Source organism: Ambystoma mexicanum, chromosome 9, assembly GCF_040938575.1.
Source record: "Ambystoma mexicanum isolate Mex_15411 chromosome 9, UKY_AmexF1_1, whole genome shotgun sequence".
In the NCBI taxonomy this organism is placed as follows: domain Eukaryota; kingdom Metazoa; phylum Chordata; class Amphibia; order Caudata; family Ambystomatidae; genus Ambystoma; species Ambystoma mexicanum.
In genome coordinates, this window is record NC_090931.1 from 915,981,492 (window position 1) to 916,008,826 (window position 27,335).

At 43.2% G+C, this 27,335-nt stretch overlaps 1 protein-coding gene across 1 annotated transcript in view; it reads left to right on the forward strand.

The window, feature by feature from the left end:
• Positions 1-400: 400 nt before the first annotated feature.
• UBE2E3 (ubiquitin conjugating enzyme E2 E3) overlaps positions 401-27,335 on the forward strand; it is a 271,343-nt gene continuing 244,408 nt past the window's right edge. The window contains exons 1-3 of the mRNA XM_069616084.1: positions 401-770; positions 1,520-1,743; positions 4,539-4,589. Coding sequence (XP_069472185.1) covers positions 1,550-1,743; positions 4,539-4,589 — 245 coding nt within the window. The 5' untranslated portion in view covers positions 401-770; positions 1,520-1,549. The remainder of the gene's footprint in view (positions 771-1,519; positions 1,744-4,538; positions 4,590-27,335) is intronic.

Below are 27,335 nucleotides of genomic sequence, written 5' to 3' on the forward strand. Positions count from 1 at the left end.
CCCCAGTCCGACCCTGCAGAACTTAAGGCACAGCACTGCCATGCCATACACCTAGGCCACATGGGAGACTAGACAGGACTGCTGAGACAGCACTAGACTGGTGCTTTCACAATGTGACTGCGTTCTTGATGAGGTTCTTTCGCAATGTAACTGCGTTACTACAGCAGATATGTCACTTCTAGAAGCTGACTTTTCCTCCAGCACATGAACTATGTTCACTCAAGGGGGGAATAAGCACACTTGAGGCTCATATTTGGATGAAGGTGTGTGGGAGAAGTGGGAAGGAAAGAGGATTAACTCGTTGTCCTTGTTTCGCTGTAAGGGGTGAAGTTGAACGCTCGCTCTCAGTAAGCGGCCAATGTACGCACCCCTCTTAGAGAGGCCGATCACGCGCGCAAGCGCGCTCTCGTGACTTGCTGACTTCACTGTTCTGTCCGCCCGCAGGGAAGAGAGGCGGGATTACAGCGAGCAGCCCCGCCCACTCGCTCGCTCTTCCCTGATGTGTCCGTCGAGCCTCGCGCTCGCTCGCGCTGCCTAGCCCCCTCCTTCTCCTCAGTAAGCGCCCGCGCGCTCTGCTCCCCTGCCTCCCGCCTCACCACCGCTCGGTGGCGCCCCCTGCCGTCGGTGGAAGCGCACTGCAGCTGCCTCCCCTCCCGCGCCTCTCAATGTGAGCCTCCCGGCCGGAGCTCGCTCGCTCTCCCGGCTCCATTTCCGTGGGATCTTCTCCTCTCCGCCTCTGACCGCGCATCCGGCTAGGCGCCGCTCGAAAGGTAAAGTCGAAGCGGCTGCCGGAGGACTGGGATGGGACGGTCTGTTTGTCCGTAGGGGAGGAGGGAGGGCACGCAGGCTGACCAACAAACACCACGCGCAACTGCCCCCCTTTTATTAGGACCCACGTCACCGTCAGCCGAAGCTTTCTGTCAACCGAGCCACGAGCTCTCCTCGTCCGCTGGAGTCAAGATGTCGGTTGTAAGGGGGAGGACGGCGCTCTCTGTGGATCTTAATGCCCTTGTCGATTCAGTGGGGCGCCCCCCGTGCCCCTTAGCTTACCAAGCCTTGGTTGGGGCATGGACCAAGCGTAGCTTCCCCCAGGGGACAGTTGGGTGAGCACAACGCACCTCTGCCCAATGGAGCCGCCAGCTTGAGCTCCTGCTCAGTGTCAATATTTACAGTGTCTCTGTGACTTTCCTCGCCTCTTTCACTGGCTGTCCTCGTTTCACACTGTTCGCATACCCTCATAAACACCCCCGCCCTCGGCGTGCTTTCAGATAAATGACATAAATACATCTTTCATGTGATGCTCTAGAGCCAATAATGCTTGTCCGAGCGCTAAAATGCAGTTGTCTGCAGTCCTTGCCTTGCTATTCACCTGCCCCACTTTTCACCCGAGCCAGCCAGTAAAGCTGTGATTTCACATGTATAACTGCTGTACGTTTACTTCACGAGTCATGAAATATCAGACACGTTATCTTTAATGTGTGCTTTTGACTCAATGTGTTCCCTTTTTTCTAACGTCAAGTTTACACAGAAAAACCTCAAGTTTCCCAGGATGTCCAGTGACAGGCAGAGATCGGATGATGAAAGCCCAAGTACTAGCAGTGGCAGCTCAGACGCAGATCAGAGGGACCCGCCAGCCCCAGAGCCCGAAGAGCAAGAAGAGAGGAAGCCCACAGCAGTTCAGCAAAAGAAAACCCCCAAAATATCCAGTAAAACGACTGCGAAGCTCTCGACCAGTGCTAAAAGGTAAGGACCTCAAGTGTCCATGATGCCAGGCCCAGTACTTGCACCCAATAGTTCAGACAGAAAATGACACTCCGGGTAACAGCGTGAAATGGTTAAATGTGATGACACCGACACACGTACACCCACCCCACTCCCCATCAATACACCACATTTATCAAACATAGACGAATCGGGACTAGCTCTGGAGAATATATTTATACACACACCCGGAAACGCATTTGTCTGTTTATAACTCCGTTTACCAAATGGATTGTGTCCTCACACTTTTATTTTTTTTTTCTTATGGTAAAGCACGTTGAGAAACAGTTCCTGAATTCGCTGCACCTCGTGTGTCCTTTAAAGCATAGGCGACTGTTTCTTTCTGCTCCAGGAGGTGCAGCTTCACGATAGTGGTGGGGACAAGGGAGATCACAAGGGCAAAAATACAAAGAATGAAACTAGACCATCCTACGGCTATCGCACACACGTGGCATGGATTTGAGAACTCTTGAGAACGTGCCATAAAAGCACAGCAGGTCACGTTTAAACAATTAAAACATGTAACGGGGCCCAAACTGTGCACTCGTCTGTAGCCATTGACTAGTGATAATTTGCTCTTGGTGAATAAGAAATGGTGCGCTCTGTGTATGTGTAGAATTGAGGTGGCCTGTGACGTTTCCGGCTGGCTAGTAGCTTGCAACTTACCCTCCATGTAAACTAATGTAAGTTGTTGCAAGTGCTTGTTGGGGTTATGAATGAGTTATTGAGCCCCTCTAGTTATCCTGACTTGGATTGCTTAGTCTTGACAGTCAATATAACTATATATTTGTATGTTACACCTGGATGAAAAAAACTGTGGCTCAGTATATGTATGCACCACTAACGCTATTTGGTCACTCAATTGTACAGTGTCATTTTCCTTCGACTTACAAGTATTGATGGGTGTGATTTTTTTCCTCCCTAAATATTTGCATACTTTCCCTATAGTGTCTCATGTTAAAGTAAACGCTGGTGTGCAAGTAAACAATGTGTGGATGTTGGTAAAACAAGAATGTCTTAGTCTGTCATTCCGACTATTTAAAGTGTAGGAATTTCTCTGTTCTCTAACAGGTCACGATATCTCAGAATTTCTAGTATGTGTTACTCTCTTGTAGTAGTTGTCAATTGCTAGTTATTCTGTGGCGTATCCAGCATATTTTTTTTCTTGTAGATGTGAGTTAATATTGTTTACGAAGCTGCTAAACCTTTTGTCTTTTTCTTAGTGTGCCAATAACATCATTTAAAATTACTTCGGTTATCTGGGCACATGTATTGGACCATAATTGCCACAAACTGGAAATGTGAAGTAGAAAACGCTTTTTTTTTTGGGTATCTGTTTCTTTTGTTGGGTCACTGTAGTCATTGGGATAGTTGATCAATTGGGTCACATCCATTAAAGGTCTGAATGGTTGTAGTACAATCTCATTACCTCGCATTGAGCTTTTGTAAGAACATTGGCAGCAATCCTTGCCCTTTAATGTATGCTCCCACAGAAAGTGGGCTGATCAACTGTAAACCTTCCCTGATTGCTTTCAGTATTCCAATGTTGCTGGTTGACTCTTCTGCTTTTCTTACAATGATTAGTTGTCTGCTCTATTGGCATTTACACCTGACCCATTTTGATCTTGCGTTTCCCCATTTGCTTTATAACGGAGATAAATTAACTACATTTGACATATAGCTTAAGAAACGGATACTTTTTTCTCCTACCATGTTCATAATTCTGCTGTGCATCATGTGCCTGCTAAAACTTTGAAGTATGTATTTAAGTAAATGGCTGTTTTTCTTTTTCGGTACTCGTATATGGGGCATGCATTTACTAACAACTCGAGGGAGCAAGGCCCTTATTGTTTTAAAATCTGTGGATTTGTCTGCCGTCAGACAAATCTGTGGATTTGTTCCGGTGTAGGAAAACGTTGGTTTTTCAATTAATTGGATTGTGGTCATTTGGGTATGGCGTTATTTTTTTTATAAAATTGCTTCCGTATGCTAAAACACGTTATGCAAAATGTAATAGTTGTGTCTGTGAATGCTTAGGTTGTTTCCGTGGTTTAATTGCATTCAGGGAAGCCTCAACAATGGTTGTTTGCTTTCACATGTTTTGCACCTTCCAATGAAACGAGGCGAACGCTTTTTGAGTCTTTGAAACGTGTACGAGAGAATGTGGATTCTTTAAATGGCTCTTTAAATAATATTTACCCAAATCCAGTTGACCGAGGAGAGTAAAATTTCTTAGTATCCCAACATTTTCTGAAGTTTTTAGGACATGTGTTCTAGTTTGCGCGTTTGAAATTCCCCAAATATAACGTGCTTGCTATAAAAAAAAAATGTTGTTCGAAGGAGAACCAGAAAATGTCAAAGTTTTCCGGTGGTATGCTTTAGTTGGTTAAGTCTCCTTCGCGTGCTTGAGTGGCAATGCCCAGTCCAACCCCCTAATGCCTCATTTGCATATAAGCTTGAAAAGAGAATCTCTCCTGCAGAAACCACCCCGAGCCACACGATAGTCGCTTTCATGTGTGCCCCAGGGACCCTTCTGTCATCCGCTGTAACCGAGCTGTTAATTCCTATCAGCAAATTGACGAAAACATCAAAAGTTTCCCCGCCATATGATTGGCTTATGCCTTCGAGAACAAAGAGGAAGCAGCCATGTTAGCGTTACTGAAGGCAGCTGAGCCAGTGTTGCATTTAACTGCTTGGTGGTAGAGGGCAGTGTAAGTCTCTGATTTATTTTGTACGCTGTTTCCAATGCTTCGCCTTTCTTCTCATTTCTCCAACAGAATTCAGAAGGAGCTAGCAGAAATAACGCTCGATCCTCCACCGAACTGCAGGTATTTTAAACCTTTATAGAATGTGTGCCTGCCTGTCAGATGTGGGAAATAATTTGTCAGTCAGCAGTGCTAGCGTAAATGTGATGGATCATAACTGTTTGTGTAATTAGATGCGTGGAGTAACATTTAACAATGTGCTGCCCACAGTAAAAATTTACGAGGAAAGTGATTTATACCCTCGAACTTAAATTACATTCAAATCCAGACAAGTAGCTCGTGTATGATGGGGCTTTTTTATTGCCAAATGGCGGTTTAGTGAACAGGCGTTCATGCCCAGTTAACTGTTATGAAATTACGTTTTTAATGTAAACTGCTGAGTATTTTTAAGTAATGCTGCAGATCGTGTCACTCGCCTTGGGGACCTTTTGAGGTTGCTTGTCACTCGTCTTTGCTTCACTTCGGCTATTCCAATGCATGCTGCCTACCACGTTTATGTTGCTGGCTTTGTAGTTCGTACAAAGTCGTTCTTTCTCTATAATCTGGGTAAACACGCTCGGGCTTTCATCTCCTAAGTATGTTGATCACGAAATGATTACAGAGATCTCTATCCACAATTGACCTGTGTAAAACCACATTCCGATTCTCTGCGCACCTTAATGAAGATGACATGGATGCAGAATGTATAATTGTAATATTAGCCATCCTTTGATTCTTTTACTAGACATGTGTTTTCTCCTTTTGCATCGGTCTATCTAAAGCAAATCTATACAGTTTTCGTCTGGTGAATGAGTATTTGTGGGGTACACCAATAAGTGTTGTGTGTAATGTGCTGTGAATTATTTGGGCCATAAGTGTGTTGGTCAGGGACGACCACATTTACTTGTTTCTAGTGAAACTGAAAGCATATAGCTTTATAGTTGGCAGTGTAGTTTGATTTGCTGACCATATCTGTCCAGTGATTGTAATGGTAAAATAAACACTGGTTGGAAATGGCTGATTTATATACTTTTCTATACACACCTCTCCAACCCTACGCTTCAGACCTAAACATCCTTTTAGCAGAAATATACGTTAGCCGGCAAATTTAAGGTTGGACTGAATCAGTCTGTCGGTTTGGATTTTGACTGTTCCATCCGTTGTATTTAGAATACCAGCAAGAGGATTGGAGGCAGTTGTAGTAGAGGGTGTTTATTTATTAAAGCATGTAAGAACAATAGTGCAGGATCAGCCATGTCTTGGAACTCTAAAGAGCCACACTTAAATTAAACCTTTGGATACTGCTACTCTTACAAGCTGAATTCTTTGTGTGGTTGTATTGCCCCAAAAACCCTTGTAGGCTCCAAGCTCCTGTAGAGGAGCAGTTATATGCCCCTGCGGGAAATCCACCCCCCTACCTCCTATATGTTGGGAGGCCTGAGATCGTGCCATGTTTGACACCACCAGTTGTGCCAATACCGCAGCAGATATTTGAGTAGGGATCCACTGAGAAAACCCCATCAAATGTATCCCTGAAGAGATGACAATCTGAGGGAGGAACTCCCTGAAGGAATATGAAAAGGAACATAGAGAGAAGCTAATGAAGTCGCAAGAAACGTGTGACGTCCCGAGAATACTGGCTGAAGAGAATGCATTGATCTTACGAAACTGATGATGAAGTTGAAAATCGAATAAACTTTCATATGTGAAAAGAAGATTGAAGGGCTGCAGAAAATGAACAGTTCAATAATTGTACAGATGCTGAAACTCAAGTAGACTACGTCATCATAGAATCTGGCTATAAGACTGTAGGCGAAGCCGCCATTGTATAGGAGCTGTACATCGGTGTCATGAATTTAGTAAGCCCGGACCCATGGAGAGGGAAGGCCGAGGATTGTCGCAAGAATAAACCAAGGCTGTCTGGGCTGGTATCAAAAGTGAAGCAGTTTTATCTATTCTTGACAGCAGTGAATGTGCAAAGGATGAATCGTCTCTTCTTAAGGTGCAAAGAAAGAACACTAAGAGTGCCACATTTTATTCATTAAAGACATTTAAATACTGTAAAATGGACCAAATCGTGGTCTCCTATCATGTGAACTAAGGATGGAAATAGAATTGAGCTTGGAGACCTATAATAATAAAGACTGATATGCAAATTGATATTTCCCTTCTGTGAAAGGTACAGTGAGCTAAAGTGTGGTTGCAGACTCTCGAGTGGGTACCTTCCCAAAGAACAGGTCATTTAGCCATGTTCGTTCTCGTAGAGGGGTGCCTATGGACTATTTTTGTCAACGATAGTGAGAGTCTGCACTCCCATATATTACCACAGACCAGGATGCTTTGCAACGCCAAGTTCAAAGACAATGTTCATGGCAGAAGGCATGGGTGATGAGAGATGTTGGGCTAACTCGGTGGGGAGGTAAAGCCAAGTCCGCCTCCTTGCACCTGGGTCTGAGCTTACGTGCTGCTAAGTGAACCGAATGTTCCAGATATGGCACAAGTGTGCCAACCAATTGTAGAGGACAGTATAACTAAGGGCCTTATAGTGTGAACACCAATGATACTGTGTACTTAATAGTGTTGAATCTGAGAGTGTTGAATCTGAGAGGTTTTAGAGCTAGGCATAAGTTGTCCCACCTGACAGTGGGCAGCCAATCGCGATCCTAGTCCCTATAGAAAGTATATTTAGATTTTTCCCGTAGCCAATTCCAACCCTTGATAGGTTTTCTATTATTTTCCATGTAATGTGTCACTTCTGACGTATTCTTTGCATATGAGGATGTTTTTATGACCAAATCGTTGAGAGCCTGAGCGAACGTCTGTTGATGTCCGTTGTAACCTCCCTATTTTAGATAATTGTTAATAAAACAGATTCTTTGCCATCTTACTGAGTTGGTTTGATTTATTTGGGCTCAGAATTACTCTGCGATATCATCCATTGCACGTTACTAAAGGGCCACAAACTGATATCTGTGCGGATGGCTGAAAGATATCCAAACTAGTTGTTTCGGTGATTGGGCATCCTCCGCCATTAGCCAGAAGATTGCAGGGCTTCCTGTGAAGAGCGGCCGATAGAAATAAACTTCTAAGAAGAACCGAGACAGTGGGCAGGTCTCCCATGGACGAAATCCCTGCCCAGTTTCCACGAGTGCTCTGCGGACGGAAGGCGAAGTGGTCGGATTGCAGGAGGAGTCGATACCGAAGGCTTCGAGTCTATTAACGAATGGTGAGTAGATTAAGGCAATGGAAAATAAAAAGATGGGTTTGTGATAATTTGAGTGGCGAGAAACGGTAGCGCCTAGGAGTCCTGACTCATGGGAGTTTCAGAAGGAAATGTTTCAAATCCCAATGGGGTAGAGCAGAAACATATAATGCGTTATCAGGATTACGTAAGGTGACATCTCAAACCCTGTATAGGGTATAGAATAAAGGCAAGGGAGATGAGATGATCAGTGTTTGTGTGTAATGTCGATTAGTCTGTTTTGTTGAGTAAAAATATCGAAGAGGCATATAAGTTGTGAAAAAGTTGTCGAGCAACAGCGATGGTAGCAAAATGATTGGCGCCAATCAAGAAAATAGATATGTTGAATAAGAAAATAGGTTAACTGTTTAGGCTTGAGTAGCGGTTGACGTTGCGTGCTCATATTTGTTTTAAAACGTTGAAAAGTGGTGATTTAAGCTAAAGTATAAAGGTTATTTAACAGTCTGGTAAGTATTGACAGTCAAGTCAGACTTGTCATTATGGGAGACACTCCTCTCATGCACTTATGTAAAACATTACCAAAGCACATGCCCAAGCTCAAACAGTATAGTGCGGAATGGCCGAAAGGCACGGCAGGTAAAATGTTCATGCCGTGGCCACAAGGGGATCATTGTCAAAAGTGGTATTGCAACACATGACCATATACTGGACGCTGCGTACACAGGGAAGACATTGGAGAAAAAATTAGCAATCTAGAGCTCTGGAAGATGTACCAAGAAGAGCCGCCACCTGAAGAGTGGATGCGGAGGAAGGTGTGGAGACTTCAGCTCCCCTTACCTCACCTGAAGCGAAAGGTGCTTGTACTGAAGAAATAGTTATATATTTTAAAGGAATTGAAGCGGCAAATGGGGTATAGTAAACCGATATATGAACCCCCGACCCCTGCTTTCAGTAGTGACGATAACACAGAGGCGAGTAAGAGAAAAGAGATCTATAAGATCATAAAAGACAAAAAAGAAAGGAGTGAGCGGCCTGTCAACAGATAGATGGAAAGGAGAGAAGGATAAAGCTGATGAGATGGCGCCCGTGCAGAACAGATGGGAGGACAGATATTACTTAAAATAGAGTGAATCTGGATAAGGGTGAGGGGGGATGATTGTCACACTAGTTTGGGAATAGATAAGTCAGATGAGGAAATAATCCAGCCTTGGGATAGAAGGGGGGAGCGTGTGCGCCCCCTGAAGGAAGTCTGCAAATGGGTAAAGAAGTGAGATGGATCTGGAACAGCCTAAAGATGGAATGCCATATCCTATGGCATATCCAGAGCGTCCAGAGGACGATCATATAGTGAGAAGGGAGAGTCGCCGCTATATGTGAGCAGCATAAGGCTGTTACCCATGAGGAGACAGACTGGGACGATTGTCCCTGACATGGATAGACCAATGATGGGATCTCACTCTGGGATGGGGTTCACTCAAGTTTCTCTTATTGGAAAAAGGGGGAGCAAGACAAAAGTATATCCTATGGACACTGATAATTTAAGGTGTGGGATGACGGGGCATATTGCACGCATATGTGGACCCCAAGGGAATGTATAAAATGGTCAATTTTCAAGGGGGGGCAGTTTATCCTCCACCATATAGCACACCGACTAGAGAGGGCTTTTCCCGAGATCACACATTTTATCAGACACAAGCGCTGCTAGTACAGCAGGGACAGCAACAAGAACAAGTGCAAATTAATCCACCACAAGGGCAGTCGCAACAAGCCCCTATGCAAGACACAGCAGTATGCGAGTACACAGGACAAGTACTGACACCCAGAATAGGAGGTGTAAACAGTGGTAGGAGGAAATTCTTTTACAGGGACGGGGATGAGCTTGTACCCACAATAGGACGGCTCACAGGATGACATGATGTGTTCAGTACTATCTGTGACACCAGACCCCCAAGAAGAACCAAGTGTCGATGTGACGATGGGAGGCAAATACTTTTCTTTTCTTGTAGACAATGGAGCAACTAGTATGTGTATACGGGAAGGAAACTCCCATGTCAGGAATTGCCATGAATGCTCAAGGGTTCTCTGGAACTATGAGTAGAGTTCCTTTTATCAATGAATTACCAGTCTCTATAGGAGAATGTGACATGTCTGTTCCTTTTGTTATACTCTTGACGGACACTGGTTAACATTTTGGGAAGAGATTTAATGACAAACCTAAACATTACAATGTTATTCACTGATCAAGGAATAGTGTGCTCCGCTCCAGGAATGCACTTTTTAAACGCGGGAGAATGTATACTGGCGTTTACAGGGCAAGTGGCTCTGCAAGGTGTTCAGTAGATCCAGAGATTTCTCTATATGGAGTGAGCATTTTATTGACATGGCTACCTGGCTTGGTGGGAAAAATTGTGAGGATACCTGGGAGTCTTTGTTTAGACTGCGAATACCAATGGACGAAGAGGGGGACAGACTATCCCTATAGAATTAGAAGCATTAAGGGTACTGCAAGTCCCCATCAATCATGAGTTCTACAGATGGATTTAGGCAATATTGATCTCAAGTGTTGTGATACAGTATGTAGCTGACATTTTAATTTGTAGCACCACAGAAGATGAGTGCAGACCACGTTCTGTTTAGTTGATGACTATTGTAGCAAACAAGGGAAATGAGGTAGACCAGGAGAAGTTGCATAGGTCCGATTATTTCACATGAAGGAAAGAAAGTGACACCTGAAAGAGGTGAGGCAATTATGAAAACCTCAAAACCATATACAGTGAAACAGATGCAACAGTTTTTGGGGTTATGCAACTATGTCAGAGTCTGGGTGTTTGATTACAGTACGTACACAAGACTGCTTCTACAAGCTTTAAAGTAAGCACAAGTGGGGAAAATATAAATAGAATGGACTGAACACGGAGGAAGGGTTTGAGGAGCTGAAAAAAAAGCAATTTGTACAGCCCCTGTTTTAGGAATTCCCAATTATACTGAGGAATTTTAGGTTTTTGCAAACAAATGGAACAGTCATGACAGCAGTGCTTATGCAAAGAACTGCATTGGGGTACAAACCTTTTGCATATTACAGTGGGATTTTAGACCCAGTTATGAGAGGACACTTTCCTCGCGAACAATCTTTGGCTGCTTTTTGCGTTTGAGAAGTCTACAAAAGTATTGTCATGGGCTGCTCCATGACCCTCTTCGTGGAGCATGCTCTATTTGCCATTTTAGAGAAACCCAAGGGCACATTGACATCCCAAAGAGCTTCAGCTTATGAGGTAATGATTTGTAACTCAACGATTAAGGTTGTAAGATGTTAAATCGTGAATCCTGCCACGTTTATAGCTGAGCCAATCGAAGAAAGTGATCATGTGCATGACTGTGCTGCTTATGTTGCTTTCTTTGATATACCTCATGTGAAGGAAAATGCTAGAAATTGTCTTTGACGTTCTTCAAAAATTAATCCGACAAGTGGGGAAAGGCATTCAGGCGCCACAGTAGTGAGGTATAGATTAAATGGAGAATTTGAAATTGTAGCAAGTACAAGGCTACCGTCTCACTTTTCAGTGCAAGCGGCAGAATTGGTAGCACTCATTGTCGCACTTAAGAAACACGAAGGACAGGAAGTGACGGTGTGCAGTGACTCCGCCTATGTGGCATCAACCGTAAACGCAGGGTTAGCACGTTGGAAGTCGAGGGGGGGCTACCTCTGCGCAGACGGCACTCCAGTGCAACATGCTTTTTTATTGGATAGGCTTTTTAAGGCACTACAACTCCCAGTGGCCATAGCGGCCGTTAAATGCGCAGCGCATACTAAGCAAACAGATTTGATCTCTTGCAGAAATGAAGCTGCAGACGAAGAAGCCAAAAGGTTTACATATTCCCCAGGTATTTCGAGTTTTGATACTGAGAGTATTAAAGATAAAGTAGTCACAACCATGTTAGTGCAAGAAGGGCTTAATAGTCAATAACCCAACTAATGGAGATTCAAGGGAGTGCACCACAGGAAAAGCAGGAATCGTGGAAGCGAAGAGGTCTTCTTCATCCCCCCACAGAAGCATTATGCCGACAAGACAGTAATGGAAAGCTGGTGATGCCAGTAGCATTAGTCAAGCTTGAACAGCTTCATTACCCTGGCATGTAACTATGCAGAGTCTTGCTGCTACGATTGCCACACTGGTTTATTCCTAATTTGTTGGAGCATGTTGCACTGTTTATGGTAAACTGCATCGTGTGCCAGTTTACTGCTGGGCCTACACTGAGAACGATCAGAGGGGTAATACCTCGACCGAATGGTTTGTTTCAGCATTTACATCTCGACTAGGTTGATATGCTGCAAGTATGTAATGGATATAGGTATTTATTAGTGGTGGTGTGTCCTTTCTCTAGGTGGATCGAGGCAGCTCCGTGTACACACCCTGATGCCACTTGCACAGCAAAGGTTTTAGTGTATGAAGTTTTCCCGAGGTGGGGCGTATGCAATACTGAGATCCTATAATGGGCCCCATTTTGTTAATGAGCTATTTGAAAAGATAGGGCGTCTGTTGTATATTAAGCATATGTTTTCTTCTGCTCATCACCCGCAAGCGAACGTGATATGTGAAAGACTCAACGGCCTCATTGAAAGGATTGCCATGACTTTGAAGAAGGTATGACTGCATTGCCTACCCCTAGCCTAACCTGCCCTTTGGAATTAGTCTTGATCGGACCACCGCCTCATCCCGCATCAGATAGTGACTGGGCCTCGAATGAGAACCTCCCCTTACACCTCCATCTAGGAGCAGAAGTGATGCCCAGAGTATAGGTAAAACTTTCAGATCAACTGAAGCATTCAGGGGCGGGGGTTGGTCTCGGAACACTGAAGATAATTCAACAACCAACCCAACTGAACTATTGCCGGCACCTATGTGTTGGAGACCTAGACCTCATTAAGAACTTTAGTAGAATGTGTCATGAGACACGTTTCAATGGTCCCTTTTTGTCATGAGAATATAACCCCTTAAGCTGTGAAGGACAAAGGCAGACCAGCTTGACTTCAACTGAGTGAGGTAAAGATCTATAAAGATGAGGCCCGCCCTCCCACCGTTGCTGATCTAGAAGCAGGACAAGAAGAAGAATTTCAGCGTGTAAAGACTCTATCGATGATGGACGATAAAGTAACCAGCGGTTAATACAGATTTTGTATTGGGCTGGAATTCAGTGGACGCTTCTAATATATATTTTAGCAGAGAGTGCAAAGACTTGGAGAATTCCAGGAATTATGAAATTAACTTTTAGAAATGCATTGAAGCAGAGTTATGCCTGTCGGTTCTTGATTAGAAATTGGAAACGAGATCAGTATCCAGATGACTTTCTTGGAGAATACCTGTTCTAAGCAGTTAAACATATGGTACTTGCCGATAGTGACGTTCACCGACTTGTGCATGCTGTCTTTATGTTTATACTTCAAGCTTATTCTGCTCTTGTGAGAAGAGACGTTGACGTTCGCACTTTCTTACAAGATCCTAAAAATGGCCCAGTGTTAAGGCTTCTTGTTGCCATAATTGAACAGAATTTACAGTTACAAGTATAAAGAAATGTGATTGTGTTAAAAATGATGAAAGTGGAAAATGGCACGGTTCTAGGCGAAGAACAAGTGCAACGAGTAGTAGGTTGTTGCGAGAGATGGATGCATAATGTGTTTGCATGATTGTTCTTTTGTCTTTCTGTTCCTGAACTTTTACAGTCTCTTATCGTGTTAGCAGTTCACGTCGCTATGGTCTTCCCTAATATGGGAACTTCTTTTGACATACTTCATGAATGGTACATGGCCTCTAAAAGATACGAGGGATGCAGAGGAAGATGAGGGGATAAATGCCTATCTAGATAACACAGCAAACTTTGGGAATAACATGTGGTAGCAGCAAGACTCTCATACCCTATGCCATGAATACAGTGGGAACTTTCATCGCCAGAGAAGTCCCAGAATATGATGCAATGTGCCTGTCATCTTGCAGCATGTCTGACTAGAGGAATATTTCAGGGAAGTTGGACCACTTTACGATGGAGATCAAAATGGTCATTTCCATACCAAGATGACTATCAATACCACACAGATGGAAAAGGAACCTGGATTGGAGAGGAAGTTGCTTGTGTTTCTGCAACAGGACAGGATGAGGTGGTCATTGACGAGATGAGAAAAATGTTTCAAGGATGGGCGAAGGGACGGCCGCCCTTATGGATCGATATTGGGCTTGTGCGCCTAGGGCCTAGATGAAGTTGCCCAAGGATTGGGGTGGAGTATGCTCCTTGGTGCTCATCTATGTTCTAGCATTAGTGATTCCTCCGAGTGATTGGAGAATTTCCAAAAGCAGATGCCTATTTCAGAAAATGATCGCTTGAACTTCTCAATCGGACCAGAAGAGGGAATTACTTCTCAGCCAAATCAATAGAAGCATATGACTCCATTCCTTATGAACAAAGGTTGTTCATCAAGACTGCCTCAATATTTACAACTATATTCATGCCTGGGATCCAAACGACGGCCAAGGGGCTGCAGATTACGAGATGGGAGCTCCTGCAGACGGTAAATACCACCATAAAGGGATTCAATGCTGTCAAGGAAGAGCTGAGGACCATACGACTATTGACCCTGCAGAACAAATATGTCCTTGACATGCTCACACGATGCAAAGATGAGTCTTCATGTTGCACGTTCATGATGATGAGAATGGGACTTTGATAGAGGCCATAACATTAACAAACCTGCATAAAACAATGGAAGAAGAGACCGAGGGCATTGAGGATGCGAGTTGGTTTGCCTCCATATTCTCATGGATTCCGCAGTGGTTGGCAAACATTCAAGATTCTTGGAGCAATATTGGTGATGTTTTGGATTCTGTGTGATCAGGATAACTATTGCCCAATGTAATTAAACAGCAAAAAAGCTGGTAGGAATCAAGATCATGATCGATGTCGAATCAGGGTTTGGACTCGAGGAATTAACAGATAAAGATGTCCGAAAATTAGTCCAGAATCGCAGCTCCTGAAGTAACGAAGTTCCTGTATCCAAAGAATCACAAAAAGTACTTGGGACGATGGGTCTATTGGAATCCAAATGGGCAATGCAACTAAATGACCTGGAGTGTAGATGAGCATGTTGAATCAGCCTGCACCCTGATGGGAGTGATGAAGATATGGATTCCGAAGAAGCACTTCAAGAGAAAATATCAAGATGTGGAGACCATTGAGGCGGTGGTCGAGGACTCGACCACCAGAGGGGGGAATGTAGAGGAGCAGTTACATGTCTTTGCAGGAAATCCCACCCCCTACCTCCTATATGTTGGAGGTCTGAGATTTTGCCATGTTTTGACACATTCAAAAGAAGGTATGCACTGAGAAACCCCTATTAAATGGGTCCCTGAAGAGACGACAAATCTGAGGGAAGAACTCCCTGAAGGCATATGAAAAGGAGCAAAGAGAGAAGCTAGTACCGTCACAAGTAACATACTTGACGCCGGAGAATACTGCGAAAAGAATATTGCACGTGTGCGAAGTGCTGCAAAAAACCACCCGTTCAATAATTGTACAGACGCTGAAACGCAAGTAGACTCCTCATAGAAGCTGGCTATATGTAGTGAATAGACTGCAGGCAAAGCCGCCATTGTATAGGAGCTGGACATCGGTATCAAGAATCTAGTATTTAGCCAATCATAATCTTAGTCCCTATAGAAAGTATATTTAGATGTTTCCCTTGGCGAATCCCACCGCTTGATAGGTTTTCTATTTGCAACGTAGAATGTTTTGCATATAGGGATGATTTTGAGAAAATCGTCGAGAGCCTGAGCGAACGTCCGTTGCAACCTCCCTGTTTTAGATAATTGTTAATAAAACAGACTCTTTGCCATCTTCTGAGTTGCTTCGATTTTTTTTTTTTTGTTTTCTTTTTTTTTTTTTTTTTTTGGACTGTGCGAGCCCATAAGGGCCATACGCTCACTCCTTTTTGTGCTCCTTAAACATCCAACATTAAATGCAACATTTTCTTTTGCTAGCCAAAAGATGGAACTGATTTGGTGAATTGCAATCACAACCTTCTACAGCGTTACTGCAGCAGTAGAACTTGGTCACGGACACAACACAGAGAGTCCAAGATCTTGTTTGACTCTTTCATGATGACACTTGGGAATGTTCTGTTGATATTTGTATAGCGCCTGCAGCCATTGCTAGCGCTGTGGGATGGAAGGCCTTTTGGTAGAATGTAGTCGGTGCAAACATGAAAATTAACAGAGCATTACGTTGCATGCAAATATATATTTGAATTGGGTGGTTATTCAATTAGTAGCAGAGATAGCTAGTTCAAAATAATATAAAAATCATGCAGGGCATTGTGTTTAGGTGCAGAAAGGACCGCTATGTCAGTGACAGTGACAGTTGTAACACATTTTTCTTGGGACCTGGCCATATTCTATGGGTTGCAGCAGGAGAGGGGGTTATTAGGAGCCGAATGAGAATTTGCTCTGGGAGCTTGACTGCAGGTGCGTTTTGACAGAATAGTGTCTCCTTTGCCTTATTTCCCCCCTGTGTGAGAGCAGTGAGTGCAATCAGCACCTGGCAAACATAAATCTGGAGCAGGCGAGGCGGATACTTTCTGCTAGAAATCGCATGCATATTATAAATGATAGTTATTAACTTTAGGGGTCCTTTCTAGTGAATTGAACCTGGAGATGCCTGTCACTGTGAAGTTGAACTAGAACTATAATCAAATTGAGGGTTGTTTTCCAGGGGGTTACAGGCTGGTACATATGGTACGCACAGCATCTACAGGCACGGCTGTTGGGTACGCAATGTAGGACGTGAAGGTATTGCTAAGATAGCGCAACTAGCCATACCAGCTGAATGCCTAGGAGGAGGAGAAGGGGCCTGACCTCGAATCACAAGACTAAAACAGGAAGAAAGAAAGTTAATGGGTCGCCATAGCAGAGGGCTTCGGCAGTCTTCAATCAAGTGGGCCCTTAGAAGTCGGCTAGCGGCTCACGCAGTGGGCCCTGTGGATCCTGTCTCCTCAAGGGATGGCTCAGACCCAGAACTCGGTATACAAGATACCCGTGAGCTACATTCTGAACATAGAACTATTGTTGGGTCTGTGGAGCATTCAGTCACAGGCACCGCAGGTGCTATAGACCTACAGCAACTGGATAATTTTCAGCTTTACAATATCAAATTGATGATCATAATCTCCCCATTATGATGAAGCAGATTTTACCCCCCCAGCAAGTCGTGGATATGGGAGCTCTGGTGGGGTGGGGGTTCTAACGCAATGGATAAGTGTAAATGGAAATCTAGAGGCAGAAGCAGAGTTGAGAGATATTCGCAGGGCAGTTAACGTGGGCACTGGCAAAAATAGCTCATGGGCACCAGTAGCCCCAACAAGTCGGGGTGGTTAGCAGCTCGCCCCCGAGGGTGGCCACTTCAATAACGCAACCTATGAGACCTGCCAACCAGACACTGTCGGAAATTGGGGTGATGTTACAGGACCAGAGCTGCCTGGAGGAGGCTTGTAGCACTTGAGGAGCCTGGTCTTTGGTCTCTCTTCAACCCCCCACCTGCTCTGTTGGTGGACATTCCTTTTGCTGACATTATCTTGGGGGGCGGGGGGGATAATGCTCTTGTAGAGAACAAGCTAAGTGAAATGATAACTTTGGGAAAGCCAGCATCTGTAGAAGAGTTGGGCAAAGTCAAGAGGCTGAATGTAGCGGATCGCTCGCTGAGAATTGTTGATAATACATTGAACCGTCTCCCGAAAATGGATGGTAGAAATAGACCTCTCCCCTCTGGGGTTAGGTTAATAACTCCGCCTCAATGGTAACACACAACAAGAGTCCTAAAGAAGAGGAGGTTGCCCCGGGCTTAATAGCTGTGCCAAAGTCTGGAATTATAGAAAATGCGGGCATTGTAATGGAAAATCTGTGGTTATAAGGACACCCACCGATTGTTGTGCAACACCTGGTGAGGAACAGATTAATAGAGGTCCTACAGGAGTAATTCACCAGCTGAATCATGGCAGGAGATCAATGGCCATCAGAAATAGAGTTGTATTGGAAACCTTGGAGTATACGGTCTTCATGAACGGATCTATAGCAGTCCCACTTAGTTTGCCGGTGTATGCTGGTCCACCCTTGTCAGCTTGAGATCTTTGCGATCATGTGTACCAACCATGGTGAGGGCGGAGACGCCATACGATAAGCCCCCTGTGATGAAGGATCCACCGAATTCCTCACTAGGGACCCATGCCCCCGTACAGCTTGCTACAAGCGACCTACAATGTCTATACAAGGAAACTCGCAGACTAAATGTAAAAAATGTCTGTCCCTCTACTGACCCGTTGGCAGACTGGTGGTTGCTTAATTTGATTTGTACTTCTAAAGGGAAAAACCACGGTAACAAAAACCTCATATAAACGCTCGCTCATTAGCACTTTGCATAACATTCTTGGGGTGTCAAATATTTCTTTTAAGATCTCCACTTTGGCTCAAATTGTGCAATGTGGGGGCTGTAGTATGCGTTTCGGTTTTAAAAATCACTGTGGGGTGTGAGAAACCAGAACGTGTCTGGCCCGCTAGTCGCCAGGGGTCTCTCAGGAGGCCAGGGCACGGCCATCACCTTTGTATCCAGACCCCAGGGGTTGACTAGTACGGGAGGATCACCTGGGTGAGGGGACTTCGGGGAGTGGGACACCTGATGGCGAGACGTGGTATCCCCCTCCCTGTAACATCTTTACCCCATCCTACCCAGTAGGATATTTAGGAACTATTGCCCTTCCCACCCACCTTTCCCTTCGAACACTTCCACACGGACAGCCCGCCCTGGGAGAAAACCGGCTTGCACCAGAGCATTGTACCCGACATGTTCCACTACTATGGTCAGGCAATTATTGGTGGTGAGTGTGCACAACCTCTATTTACTGTTCACTTTCAATAACTTTTTTAGATTTTCTCAGCGTAGGGTGCAAACCCACTAGAAAGATGCCTCCGTTAAAGGCACTCGAATTCAAGCAAAAAAACAAGACCTTGGCTACAAAGTCGGTGGTGTGGGCTGCACTCACAAAAACCACATAGTGGTGTGTGATATTCTTAATGGATTTGGAAAAAAAGTATTCAAGGTATCAGAATCTTCAATATTCTTTTATTCACAATCTATCTTTAAAATTAATTCAATATGCATCAGTAATATAGAGCCTGGGCCAATGCATTTCGGACAATGTCCTTCGTCGGGGCCAGTGCTATCTTTTCATTAGATTAGATCATTACAATTCATTAACCATAAGCAGTCAATTGTCATTTGTGTAATCCACATACTTGGAACCAAAATTCGTATAAATATAGTGCACAAAATGCATATCTGCATCAATTTTGTATAAATTGTATCATACAAAGTACCAACACGCATTAATTTAGAATCAGACAAGTAATGCAGATGTGCATGACATTATTAAATAGTCAATATGTATGTAGTGTGGCATTGCATGGGTAGAAGGAAAAAGGGAGAGGCAAGACCATTGCATTAGTTACAGCAAAAAGTAGTGTGGCAGTATTCTATACACGGGCGAATTTCATTATAAGCTGACCCTTTGATGGTCATGAAGTGGATATATCTGCAAGGTTACAATACGCATAATATCATTCTGGTGTGTTATTGCAAAGAATTAAACGAAAAATGTGTGTTCCTCATATGCATTGGTATCTTGCCTATCTCTTACTCAACTCGCAATTGTAAACGATTGCGTAAACATTTTTGGCGTTTTTCATGTTTGTGTATGCTTTCACTCTGGCATAGTCGCTGTTAAATACGATTAGTGGTCAATGATCGCATGATTGAATGATCGCATGATTATAATATAAAATTCATCAGCGATGTAGTGCTCTCTTGGGATCATCATGCTGTGATCTACGGTGCATCTTACCAGGATAGACGATCCGTGTGTCCTGTAAAACACCGTAGGGATGCGTTGTGCGAGGCAGTTGTTAGTATCAACTGCAAAACGTTACCTTGGTAACCTGAGTGATTCACAATGCTGCATGCGGGCCTTCTTGGAATGGCCCGATCGCACCACTATTGGATGAAAAGTTTCATAAAAGGGGTTGTGTTAGATATTCTGATCACAATACTTATTGATATTTCATTAATTTAAATTGGAGATGTCATATCTGCAATGGGTAGCTTAATAAATAGTAATGTGTTGTTGGTGGTTTAAACAAATGAATATTGTGCTTCTATTAACGCATGCGGGTCCAAGCCCGTAATGTATATTAGCTATCCATTTGCGCTGGTGAGACTGTTGCTGTGATGCCATGTGCGAATAGGTGTCTGTAATGCATTGTCCTACAGTGCAATTCACGTGTCTGTTAAACGGCCATCATTATTTATAAGTGTGCAATAGACTCCAATGTATTATAATCTGAACTCTATTTGGGCCTATATTATACCTAATCTAATGCAATATTGATTTGTCTAATTGGTGTAAAACTGTAAGGTCTTAACGGGTCATACTACTATCCACGTTGCAAACTCAAAGATTCGGTGCAGTTAAAGTGTATGGTGAAGTCCATATACCTTAGGGTAATAAACTCAATGTTGTAGTCATAACTATATTCTAGACTAAGTTCTACATATCCAAAGGTGACCCACCCATTATGATATTAGTAAAGAATGGTACCAGTTCTCAGCAAGCATTTCTTAGGACTCCATGTAAGGAACATAACAATTATGTTACATAATTAAATGATAGGTCTGTCACTTCACGAGAACTTTTTGTTGTGATCATAACTGTTGTACTACCAGTACATAGCCTAATGGTTTGCAACAAAACAATACTGAGAAGTCTTGACAAGTAATTCTGAGCCAATGGGAGCATAATTATGCTTCTGTTGTACAGTTGCATTTTTCATTGTTTATTAATATCATTTTATAGAAAACAACTAGAGTCCAATTCTTCATTAATTCCACTTCAGGAAAGGGCATCTAATTTTTCAATCGAAAATGCCTCTTTTTTGGGCTCTTCTTTTTTTAAAATATCTCTGCTGTAACCTTTCGTTTCTACTATTTCTAACACCATAAATTGCATTTGTGACACTGCGTGTCCTTTTTCTGTAAAAATGTCTGGCCACCGCTGATGCTTGATTATTGTTCCTAATGCATGATTTATGATCATTTATCCGTAGTCTCACTTTCCTCGATGTTTCACCAACATCGTAGATCTCACATGGGCATCTAATACCATATATTACATTCTCAGTTAAGCATGTGGCATGATGTCTCAGTTGTATTTTTTTTGCCAGTTCTTGGGTGTGACACTGTTAGACCCTTAATGATTTACAGTTCCCACAGTTGAGACCCAGAAAAGTTCCTGGATATTTTTTTTTTTTTATTGTTCTATCTCTGGTGGCTACTAACGTTGGTGCTTTTCTGGTAGGCAAATACCGGTGGACGTGTAAATAGGTCTTTCATTTTAGTATCACTAGTCTGGATACACCACCGATTGAAACTTTGATTTGTCTACTTTGCATTGAATATTTCGTCTCAAATACCAGATCTGGGCTCTGTTTTGGTGCGTTGATTAGAAGGTTCTCCCGGCCTTTAGTGTTAGTTTTAGATGGTGCCATTTGTAAATCGCTGTCAGGATATCCTCTTTGGCGCGATCTTTCTTGTAGTTTGGTTAACTGCCTCAAATTCCTCTGGGTCACTCGCAATACGTTTAACTCTCGGCACTTACCGTATGGTAAATTACATAGAATGCTAGGGGATGAAGACTCATCCTATGTAATTGTTCTATCAGTCACTTTTGTAAATGGAGTTGTAGTGATTTTTGGTCTGCACAACCATATAATGCATGTCAGAATGACCAATTTCCATAGTAAATTGGATACTGTTGTCGGTGTTCAAATACTTCAGGAATTCTTCTAATTCCTCTTTGCTTCCGATCCATAGTTCAAAAATGTCGTCGATGTAACAGACCCATTTCTTTATGAATGTGTTCCCTCATTGGTGTTCTAATATTTCCATTGTCTCGAATCGGTACATAATGGTGTTGGCATAAGCAGGTGCCATTGTGGCCCCTGTAGCTGTTCCTGATGTTTGCAAGTAGAATGTCTGGTTATGTTCAAAACAGGAATTCGGAGAAATAAAATTGAGAAGTAGCACCAAAAATTCTTTACGGGCTGATTCTTTTTATTTTTTTTTTGTTTTGTTCTTGTAGCAGTAGCCACTCGACTGCCTCCTGGCCTAAGTTGTGGGGGATACTAGTACATGCACTGTTGACATCAATGGTAAATGGAATGTCATTTTCTGCTAGCTCTATTTGATTAAGAATCTGTAGGAAGTGTAGTATCTTTCGCATAGGTGGAAGTTTTCTGTACAATCGGTTGTAAGAAATAGTAGGTTCCAAGTGGTTGTAATAGGCTTTCTGTTGCAGCAACAATTGGTCTGCCTGGAGGGTTGTCCACCCTTTGTGGATCTTGGTTAGCATACAGCATCTTGGGATATGGTATAGGCAAGAATAGTGTTTTGCGTAATCCACTCAATTTCCAATGCTGTGTCTAAGATTTGTTCAAGATTTTGTTTGATCTCCATCGTTGGGTCTTTCGATAACTTGGCACACGTGCCTTGATCAGATAAATGTTGCATGCGTTCTCGATGGTAATTTTCTGTCTTGAATCACGATGGCTCCTCCTTTATAAGCCGGTCTGATCATTATGGAATTTTCTGAAAATAAGGATTTGATCTATGAGTTGTCTCCTGTTAATTACGGATTTTAGGATTCTTGAATTGTATTTTTTTTTTGTGGTAGCTCGGTGCCATTTTATGGAATATTTCGATGGATGGTACGTTAATTGGTGCTGAGAGGGTACTTTTAGGCTTGAATTCAATTGGTTAGTTAGCATCTTCTTGAGGATCTATGCATGTGGCTAACTCGGCGAATAACACTTTCAATTTGCAGATCAATTTATATATTTACACTTGAATGTTAAATTTGTTACTGCTGTAAGTAGGTACACATTTGAGCCCCTTTTCCATTGTTTTGACTTATGCACAGACAATGGTCTTTTCGCTAAGTTCACTACTATTCCCGTTGTATCTGTAACCCAGGTGAGCATTCCTTGTTTTTTTAATTATTTTTCTTTTTCCCTCTCATTATCCTCTCCCTCTTTGGTTTTGTTCTAAAAACAAAAGGGACAGTTGTGGTCAAATCCGAGGGAGGTACTGTTTTTGTTTCTACTCCTAAGGTACTGGCTGTTTGACTTTCTCTTAATTGGTTTTCACTTTGTTCGGAAGTGTGTGATTCAGAACTACTGCTATGTGTTGATGGTTTGCTTGGCCGTGGACCTTGAAACTGGTATTTATTCGCCCAAGTGTACACTTTGTTATTCAAATTGTTATGTTTACATTTTCTGACTTTACGTGCTTCTAAATCTTGCTTGTAGCCCTCAAGCTTAGTGTTGATATCTGCAAGTATCTCAGAGAATGTTTTGGCGTCAGTTATATCTGTAATTTCTTTAGAGTTTCGATTTCCTTTTCTAGTTGTTCGATATTGCCGGACAGTCCTTTGTCAACAGGATTAAATCTAATGAGCACTTATTCAATATTTGTTCCCGTTTGGGAATGAAATCTTTACTTTCTTTGGATAATGTTGGACGAAGCGGGATTTTATCCGTATCCTTTGAGCTTTATACTATCTGCTTGTTGTCACTGCGTAATTATTTTCCTTATGGCACATTCAAGTTGCTTGATTTTGCTTTGTGGATCGTTGCTGGTTGTGTTTATCATACCTAAAATGGCATCTGCCTCCTTGGCTGCCTCGTTGCTCTATTATCCGTTAGGTGATCGATGTCGTCATACGACATTTTATGGCGTGTGACCACTCAAATTGTTCACGGATGTGAAACAAGACTTGAGGGGTGGTGCGTGTGTACAACCTCTATTTACTGTTCACTTTCAGTGCTTTTTTAGATTGAATTATTTTCTTTGCGTGGGGTGCAAACCCACTAGAAGGGTGCCTCTGTAAAAAGCACTCACAGTTCAAGCAAAAAAAACAAGACCTTGGCTACAAAGCCAGCGGTGTGGGCTGCACTCCCAAAAACCACATACTGGTGTGTGATATTCTTAAAGGATTTGGGGAAGAAGTATCAATCTTCAATATTCATTTATTTGCAATTTGTTTTTAGAAATGATTCAATATTCATCAGTAGTCAGATGCATATTGGGGCCATGATAAAATCATCTGTTATGACATTGCAAGTAGGAGGCACAGGATGCCTTGTGTATAGGCGCGTTACAAATATCATATCATATCATATCATATCATATTGTCTAATCCTCACCTAGGTAGTCTGTGAGTATGACACGTTTATTGATCTGTTTGCTGTATGAACGCTACTAATAGGCAGCATATTATCTTGAAAAGGTGTAGCTCAAGGGATGCTCCATGGTATGATTCAGAGTGTAGGGCAGTGAAGACAAGGCTGTACATGTTTAACAGGGAGAAAGTGAAGAACGTGGGCATGCTGAACAAGTTTCAGAGGGATTAGGAGAAACTATTAAGACCATAAAACGGCAAACATAGTGAAACAGTGGGACCTATTAGAACAGGCAGTGCTGACTAACGGCAAACAATTTGTGCATATAGAAGGTAGAAGTTTTTAGATGTTGCAGGTGAGGGTGAGGTTTCCCGATTGCAACCAAAAAATGGAGGTCCCATTTCCAGAAGGTGTTTCTGGCCGTTAATATTAATATGGCCCAGACAATGAATGATTTTACCATGCCCAAGGAAGGAATCTATTTTGGTATTAAGGAGTTTGAGGTGACAATAAGATCCTTACCCGGAGGGAAAGCAGATGGCCCAGATGGAATACACTCTGACATTATTATACGTCCCCAGTCTGGTTTTCATTTTGGTGTTTTTAATGTCTGCGGATGATACCGCCTTGACTGATTCACCCCCCGGTGGGCTCCAGCGGAGCCTTTTGTATGCCGAGGCATATTCTTCTTCCTATGGGCTGAAATTAAATAGATAATGTTGGTCTGTGGCAAGGGAAAAGTCAGCTTCACATGGCATCGTGGTGGAAAACCTATCGAAGGTAGTAAAATCTTATTGCTACCTCGACATGTTATTTGACAAGAACTGCCAATGGACAGAGCACGTTGCAGCCATTGCGAAGAAGGCATTGGCCAGCCTTCTTAGATTTGTATCATATGTTTGGCGGACATATGCTTGATGTCTGGTGGTGTACAATTCCAAGGTCAGCCCCTAATGACCTATGGGAGTGGGATCTGGGGATTTGTCAATTGTAACATTTTGGAAAAATTCCAGAATAGAATATTGAAAATATTAGTGGGGCTCCCACAAGGTACACCAAATAGTGCCCTTTGGTTTGCACTGGGAAGCCAATCATTGGATGTAGAGGCACAAATATGGTTTGCTAGTTATTTTTTAAAAGTCTGTGTGGGCCACCCAATAAACCCAAATTTAAAGAGTGAGGGAATGAAGTTGCTGACTACATGGCAAATTCCTTAAAAGGACTGCCCCAGCTGTACGTGGTCTCATATTGTAAGCATGTGGTAAAGTGGGAAGCTCAGAGGTGGGACTTGGAGAGAGATGTCTGAGTGGCATGTTTATTGCCCTCACTTGCTTCTTTTACAGCTCTAAGACATTTTAGATATGGGGGTGGGGAAATGTGTTCAGTCAGATCTCGGCCTTGCAGAAAGAAGACTTACAATAATGATGAGGTTGAATGTTACCCCTGAAAGAGAGAAGGAGGTGGGAACATAAAGATCTACGAAATGCCACTGTATTCAGGATAGAGTTGAAGATCTGGTGCACTTTACTTTTATGCCCACAGTACTTAGATTTGCAAAACACGGTTTTTAATTCACTATTTTAAAGTTTTAAATATTAGATATTACCGTGTTGCAGTTTATTTAATCCTGGAGTATGAGGAATTTTTGTATGACTTTAATTATGTTTTAGAGCTGTTTTTAGAACCGCATCTATTTTAAATATTGTATGTTCTTGCAAGCTGTAATTTGACTATGTATGTACATTTAACTGTGTTGCTGCTAATGGAGAAATCTGAATCTAATAAAGAATTGATACCTGTTCCTTGCATTTAACCTCTGCATGGTGAACACATGCTGCAATGACTGCAAGGCAAACTAATGGAATTGTGATAACCAATTTGATTAAAGCCTGCAGGAGGACTGGGGAAGATTTTGCTCAGAATTTACGTTTTCCTTTCAACTGAGCTATGTTTGGTAGCATTTTTGGATTACAACTCAGCTTACAAAATTGAGACGTTCCAGAGTGGGAAATCGCCGTGAAACGGATGTATATGCCCGGTTTGCTTTCCACATCTTGCTTAAGGGCCGTGGTGCCCACAGGATCAGTGGGTTCAAACCTGGTGTCGCAGGGGAGGGGGATTATAGTGCAGATGTCTTTACTGTCCACGGCAAGACGCTTCAGTTTGACATGAAGGGGAGGGTCAGAGGGCATGAACCAGAATGATGCAAAGTGGGCTTGAGCAGCTATCCAGTAGCCCTCGAAGTTTGGAACTCCGAGTCTTCCCCCCCCCCCTTTGATATTGGGGCAGTTAGTGTTGCTAACTTTAGCCGGACCGCCCCAGAGTGCCATAGAAACGCATTGATGGTACAAGTAAGTCTAGTGAAAAATTATCGGCACGGCCACAGTGGAACATTGAGGTAGTTGTGGCAATACCACCATTTTAAGAATGGCTGTCCTGCCAGCTAGGGTAATCCATAGGTTTGCCACGCACTTCCGGTTTAGAATGGCTATGTACTAAAAGTTAGCATCATACAACATGGCTGGATCGCGAGCCACCACCACTCCAAGATATGTAATCGCATTCTGGGTCCATGTGAACCCCTGAAGATTTGATGGCGGGTGCGAGCATTGATCAGCGGGAATAAAGTGGACTTGGAGCAATTCACCTGGAGGCCCGACAATTTGCCGAAATGAATGACCTCTTCCAATATTGGAGGTAGGTTGAGCTCGGGTTGGCGAACAAAAAGGAGAGCATAATCTGCGTATAGTGAGATGACCTCCAGTGGGCCTGCCAATCGTAAGCCTCTATGCGCGTGTCTGACGTATCTTAACTGCCAGCGGTTCCATAGCCAGTGCAAAAACTAGCAGCGAAAAGGGGCAGGCAGCCCGGTCTCGTGCCTCTAGATATCGGGAATTGGGTTGAGCACAGATTGTCGGTGCGGACCCTAGCTACAGAGGAAGAATACAACAGCTTGACCCATGTTCTGAACCCAGGGCCAAAATTGCACTTCTCGAGTACCTGCCATAGATCAGCCCAGGAAACAGTCTAATGCTTTTTGCATATCTAATGTTGCTGCGACCGCTTGCGTGCTGGAGTCAATGCGTGTCAGAACACTAAATCGGCGCAGATTGAGGGAGGTAGACCGACCAGGAATAAAACCGGATTGGTCTGGGTGGATAATATAGTGCATGTATGGGGCCAGGTGCAAGGCTAATACTTTGGCATAAATCTTAACGTCACTATTTATTTGAGAGAGAGGGGGTGGTAGGAGCCGCATTGTGTTGGTGGTTTGCCTGGTTTGGGTAGAACTGTTATTATCGTCTC